This window comes from Mandrillus leucophaeus, unplaced genomic scaffold (genome assembly GCF_000951045.1).
Source record: "Mandrillus leucophaeus isolate KB7577 unplaced genomic scaffold, Mleu.le_1.0 Scaffold151, whole genome shotgun sequence".
Classification (NCBI taxonomy): domain Eukaryota; kingdom Metazoa; phylum Chordata; class Mammalia; order Primates; family Cercopithecidae; genus Mandrillus; species Mandrillus leucophaeus.
In genome coordinates this window covers 1,682,158-1,688,029 of record NW_012101488.1, presented here as the reverse complement: position 1 = coordinate 1,688,029, position 5,872 = coordinate 1,682,158, and the positions used below count along the sequence as shown (strand labels likewise).

Here is a 5,872-nt window from a genome sequence, read left to right as displayed (position 1 = left end):
AAAAAAAAAAAAAAAAAAAAAAGCTGGAGGGGCCACTTTAGATAAGCCCTGAGTTGGGGCTGGTTTGTGGGGAACATGTAAGCCAAGATTAAAAAGCAGTGAGGGGCCCACCCTGACGATTGCCGGTCACATCTGTGTGTCTTGTGCAGGAGACGCTGTCGGACATTCGGGAAGGTGCGCCACTGGGGGTCCACCTGCCTTTCGTGGGCTACTCCTACTCCTGCATGGCCCTCAGGTAAGCACTGCCCTGGATGACCTCCAGAGGCCCCGAGGCTGCTGGAGCTTCCTGGGTCCTGCTCCTTGGCAGCCAATAGAGTTGCAGGATCAGTCTTGGAACCTTATTGTTTTGGGACCAAAGACTCCTAAGAGGCCAGAGTTGGAGGACCTTAAAATGTCAGATACATGTACTTCGAAATGTTAGATTGAACTTTAAAACCTCAGAGTTACAGATTGGGCTTTCCAGAATCTTGTAACCATCAACTTTTACGTCTGTAGTACACAGAGTCACAGGACTTCAGAATCTTGGAAAATATGAAGTTGAGACTTTTATAATCTAATTGTAAAAGAATGCAAACTCTTTGAATCACCCACATAATAATAAGGCCATTTAAAAATATTAATTTAGGCCAGGTGCGGTGACTCACACCTGTAATCCCAGCATTTTGGGAGGCCGAGGCGGGTGGATCACCTGAGGTCGGGAGTTCAAGACCAGCCTGACCAACATGGAGAAACCCCGTCTCTACTAAAAAACAAAATTAGCTGGGCGTGGTGGTGCATGCCTGTAATCCCAGCTACTCAGGAGGCTAAGGGCGGGAGGCAGAGATTGTGGTGAGCTGAGATCGTGCCATTGCACTCCAGCCTGGGTAACAAAAGCGAAACTTCATCTCAAAAAAAAAAAAAAAGTATTAATTTACAGGCTGGGCATGGTGGCTCACGCTTGGAATCCCAGTACTTTGGGAGGCTGAGGTGGACGGATTGCTTGAGCCCAGGAGTTCAAGACTAGCCTGGGCAATATAATGAGACCCTGTCTCTACAAAAAATTGAAAAAATTTAGCCAGGCATGGTGGTCTGTGCCTGCAGTCCCAGCTATTCAGGAGCTGCAGTAGGACGATCACTTGAGCCTAGAGTTTGAGGCTTCAGTGAGCCATGATAGATTCCAACCTGGGCAACAGAGTGAGACCTGGTCTCAAAAAAAAGTATTAATTACACAAATAATGCATTGCTTATCACAAGTAAATTAGAAAATACAGATAAGGAAAAGGAAGTCGGTATCTCGTGAGCTCACCAGACGGCAGTGGTCCCTGGCTCACACGTGCACAGACACGTTTAAATACTAGAGAATAGGTGTTTTGTTGTGTGTTTTTTTTTCCCCTTCTTCATGCTACTTTGTCTAAGAGAACAGTTGGTTTTCTAATCAGCTTTTATTACTGGACAACATTACAAATACTGTACCTTACCGTTAATAAACTCTAACTCGATTCTGAACTGCTGTGGGGCCTGAACAGTGGGTCAGGATTGAACCCATCCTCTATTGGAGCCCAGATGCATGCCCAGGATAGCTGGGTCCTGAGCCATGTTCCCACAGGAGGGACTGCTAGGTTGGTGGGGACAGCCACTTCGTACCCTAGGGAGGAGCTGTCCCCTTCCCACAGCTGAGTGGGGTGTGCTGATCTCAAGTCGCCATCGTGGGGTCTCATGTCCAGTCTTAGGACCACATCTGTGGAGGTGGCCAGAGCCAAGCAGTCTCCTTCATCAGGTCGGCCTCCCTGTCCTGTGGCCCTAAGAAGAGGGTTCTGCAGAGATCACATGTCAAGGGAGGAGACGAGCTGACCCTGGAACATGGGGGTCTGGACCCCGAGTCCCTGCAGAAGGTTTACAAAGAGCAGCTCCCAGGGGCCCAAGGCCAGGGGAGGGGCAGGGCTTTTCCTAAGCAGAGGAGGGGCTACTGGCCCACCTGAGACTGTTCTCTTCACGCTGTCGCTCCCCTTCCTCAAATCAGGAGGTCTTTGAAGCAGCTGCCCCTTACCTGCAGGCCAGGAGCTCTGGTTCTCCACCAGAGAATCAGCGTTCCGTCTCCCTCCCCACCCCCCTCTCCTCAGGGACAGTGAGGTCCCAGGCCCCACACCCATGGAACTGGAGGCCGAGCAGCTGCTTGAGCCACACGTGCAAGTGCCTAGCCTGGAGTCCTCAGTGTCCCCACGGGATGAAACAGTAAGTTGTGGAGGGGAGGGGGTCCGTCAGGGGCAAGCAGGAGAGAAAAGGTGAGGGCTTCCCGGGTGGCGTGTGCTGTAGAGCCCTCTGGGGACTTCCTGAACAGAAGCAGACAGAAACCACGGACAGACAGGTTGCTTCAGACATGACACGGTCTCTGTAGTTACAGTGGGGCATTAAGTAAGGCTGTGTGCGTTGGTGGGGATCTGAGGAGTTGAACTTTGAGCTGAACGCTCCTGAAGGAGAAGCCAGCCATGGAAAGAAAGGTGCCAGGTGGTCAGGCGAGAGCCTCAAGGGCAAAGGCCTTGAGCAGGTGGGAATCCTGATATCCTGATTTGTTCCTGTTTGGCTGAACCGTTCCTGAGAATGCCGGAGAGGCCACCAGGCAACAAAACCCAGCAAGGCCTTTTGTCGTGAGGGCATTAGGGAGCTGGAGGGATTTTGAGCAGCAGAGGGACATAGGTTGTGTTCGTGTTTGAGGACCAGCTCTCTGGTCCCTGTGTGGATTTCGAGGACCAGACTCAGAGAAGGGGCTGAGGGAGGTAGGGAAGGGAGGGGGCTTGGATCATTGCAGGAGCTGTGGGGATTCCAGAAATTTTGAGGGGACGGAGAAGTAGGGGACAAGCAAGGATCCCTAGCCTGGAACCAGTGCCCAAGTTCTGAGTCCTCCAGGAGCCACAGGCAGCCTTAAGCCCGGTCCCCATACACAGGCTGAAGTGGCAGTTCCAGCGGCTATCCCTGCGGCAGAGGCTGAGGCCGAGGTGACGCTGCGGGAGCTCCAGGAGGCCCTGGAGGAGGAGGTGCTCACCCGGCAGAGCCTGAGCCGGGAGATGGAGGCCATCCGCATGGCCAACCAGAACTTTGCCAGGTCGGCGTTGGGGCCGGGGCGCAGGGCCCATGGCAACCCTTGGCAGCCCCTCTCGTCCGACTCGGACTGACTCACCGTCCTTACCTCCCCACAGTCAACTACGCGAGGCAGAGGCTCGGAACCGGGACCTAGAGGCGCACGTACGGCAGTTGCAGGAGCGGATGGAGTTGCTGCAGGCAGAGGGAGCCACAGGCGAGTCCCTCATGTGTCCCCTTCCCCGGAGGGCCGGGAGGAGGTGGGCCGTCTGCTCTGCGGGGCACGTATAGACACCTGGAGGAGGGAAGGGACCCATGCTGGGGCACGCCGCGCCACCGCCCTCCTTCGCCCCTCCACGCGCCCTATGCCTCTTTCTTCTCCTTCCAGCTGTCACGGGGGTCCCCAGTCCCCGGGCCACGGATCCACCTTCCCATGTAAGACCCCTCTCTTTCCCCTGCCTCAGACCTGCTGCCCACTCTACAGATCCCTTCCCTGGCTCCTGGTCTCCCCGTCCAGATACAGGGCTCACCCTACGTCTTTGTGACTTTGGAGGGCAGAAGCCCTTCGTTCAGCCCCAGATCTCCCTCCGTTCAAGGCTCACCAGATTCCCTCCGGGATCTCCCTAGATAACCTCCCCAGCCTCGATTCCCCTCGCTGTCTCTCGCCCCACTGCTGAGGGCTGGGCTGGGCTCCGATCGGGTCACCTGTCCCTTCTCTCTCCAGCTAGATGGCCCCCCGGCCGTGGCTCTGGGCCAGTGCCCGCTGGTGGGGCCAGGCCCCATGCACCGCCGCCACCTGCTGCTCCCTGCCAGGGTACGTCCGGCTGCCCACGCCCCCCTCCGCCGCCGCGCCCCTCGCTCCACCCGCCCTGTGCCACCCGCTTAGCTGCGCATTTGCAGGGCTGGGCCCACGGCGGGAGGGCGGATCCGCGGGCAGCCAATCAACACAGGCCGCTAAGCAGCCAATGACGAGTTCAGACGAGATTAGAGGCGTGCGAGCGGACTAACAGCTGCCGGCTGTTGGGGCGGGGGTGGGGAGCAGGGAGGCGTGCGGGCCCACCTATGGGCGTAGGCGGGACGAGTCCAGGAGCCAATCAGAGGCCCATGCCGGGTGTTAACCTCGCCCTCTCCCCGCAGGTCCCTAGGCCTGGCCTATCGGAGGCGCTTTCCCTGCTCCTGTTCGCCGTTGCTCTGTCTCGTGCCGCCGCCCTGGGCTGCGCTGGGTTGGTGGTCCACGCCGGCGAACTCACCGCAGTCTGGCGCCGCCCGGGAGCCGCTCGCGCTCCCTGAACCCTAGAACTGTCTTCGACTCCGGGGTCCCGTTGAAAGACTGAGCGCCCGGGGCACGGCAAAGAAGCCGCGCCCACCGCCTGCCAGTTCACACCGCTCCGAGCTTGGGTCTCCGCCCAGCTCTAGTCCTGTGATCCGGGCCCGCCCCCTAGCGGCCGGGGAGGGAGGGGCCGGGTTCGCGGCCGGCGAACGGGTCTCGAGGGGGCCTTGTAGCCGGGAATGCTGCTGCTGCTGCTGCTGCTGCTGGTGGGGGATCGCAGACCACTTCTTTCGGCCAGGCTGAGGCCCTGACGTGGATGGGCAAACGGCAGGCCTGCGAAGGCAGCAAGCTGGGTCGTCGGTGTTCCACTTTCCACGCACCCCCACCTACCGTCGGTTCGCAAACTGCAAATCCTCCCTTGTGCATGACGCCCTGCTCTCTGGGGAGCGTCTGGCGCGACCTCTGCCCGCTTACTCGGGAAATTTGCTTTTGCCAAACCCGCTTATTCGGGGATCCCGCGCCCCCCTCCTCACGTGCGCAGCTCTCGGAGCCCGAGCCGGCTCTGACTGCTTCGGCAGTTTGGATATTTATTGACCTCGTTCTCCGACTCGCTGACAGGCTGCAGGACCCCGAACACCCCAATCCACGTTTTGGATGCACTGAGACCCTGATATTCCTCGGTATTTATTGTCTGTCCCCACCTAGGACCCCACCCCCGACCCTCGCGAATAAAAGGCCCTCCATCTGCCCAAAGTTCTGGACTCCGCAGTCCGCGGTTTGCGTAGTGGGCAGGAGGTTGCGCAGCGGGCCAATCCGAAGGCGAGTGGAGGCGGCCGAAGGTCTGGGAGGAGCTAGCGGGATGCGAAGCGGACGAATCAGGGTTGGGGGAGGAAAAGCTACGGGGCGGGGCCTTGGCGTCCGGCCAATAGGAGGGCGAATGGGCCACCCGGAGGCACCGCCCCGGCCCAGCTGTGGCCCAGCTGTGCCACCGAGCGTCGAGAAGAGGGGGGATGGGCTGGCAGCGCGCGGCCATCCTCCTTCCACTGCGCCTGCGCACGCCACGTGCATCCGCTCCGGGGACGCAAACTCGAGAAAAGTTGCTGCAAACTTTCTAGCCCATTCCCCGCCCCTCCTCCCGGCCAGACCCGCCCCCCCTGCGGAGCCGGGAATTCCGAGGGGCGGAGCGCAGGCCGAGATGGGGAATGTGGGGGCCTGCAGAGGACCCTGGAGACGGAGGCGTGCAGAAGCTCAGTCTCGGGGCGGAGGCTTCGCGCCCTTAGCCCTCCTGGACGGCCCGTTACCTTCTGCGTTGTCCCGATGGGGAAACTGAGGCCCTGAGCCAGAAGCACACGCTGGGGGGAGGCAGAAAGCGCGGCCAGAGGCGGAGGGAAAACAAAGGGAGCATCACAGACAGAGGGGAGGGGAACGGACACACACACGGGGACAGAGACCCGGGTCTCGCCTTCCCGGCGTGGGGCGCAGTCGGCCAGGGAGAAGATCGAGAACAGCGGGGAGTGGGGGCGAAAAGGGGGGACAGGCGGGGGAGGG

The 5,872-nt window shown here is 59.5% G+C and overlaps 2 protein-coding genes and 1 long non-coding RNA gene across 8 annotated transcripts in view; 2 read left to right on the top strand and 1 right to left on the bottom strand.

Annotated features, from left to right (window-relative positions):
- The window catches only part of LOC105535869 (myotonin-protein kinase), a 21,668-nt gene extending 16,591 nt beyond the window's left edge, over positions 1-5,077 (top strand). For 4 of the 6 annotated variants that reach the window (XM_011975117.1, XM_011975121.1, XM_011975119.1 and 1 more), the window contains 7 exons: positions 150-235; positions 2,100-2,211; positions 2,922-3,079; positions 3,174-3,271; positions 3,443-3,489; positions 3,779-3,868; positions 4,192-5,077. In XM_011975117.1, the coding sequence (XP_011830507.1) occupies positions 150-235; positions 2,100-2,211; positions 2,922-3,079; positions 3,174-3,271; positions 3,443-3,489; positions 3,779-3,868; positions 4,192-4,344 (744 nt within the window). In that variant the 3' untranslated portion in view covers positions 4,345-5,077. The remainder of the gene's footprint in view (positions 1-149; positions 236-2,099; positions 2,212-2,921; positions 3,080-3,173; positions 3,272-3,442; positions 3,490-3,778; positions 3,869-4,191) is intronic. The other 2 variants (XM_011975120.1, XM_011975122.1) reach the window with 2 other exon arrangements.
- On the bottom strand, positions 2,349-3,826 carry LOC105535868. The gene is made up of 3 exons (XR_001005509.1): positions 3,760-3,826; positions 3,164-3,249; positions 2,349-2,552 (listed from the first exon to the last, which is right to left on the bottom strand). It is a non-coding gene; the product is annotated as an uncharacterized LOC105535868 (long non-coding RNA).
- Positions 5,078-5,519: 442 nt separating the features above from the next.
- Positions 5,520-5,872, top strand: part of SIX5 (SIX homeobox 5) — a 4,559-nt gene continuing 4,206 nt past the window's right edge. Inside the window, exon 1 of the mRNA XM_011975149.1 lies at positions 5,520-5,528. Coding sequence (XP_011830539.1) covers positions 5,520-5,528 — 9 coding nt within the window. The remainder of the gene's footprint in view (positions 5,529-5,872) is intronic.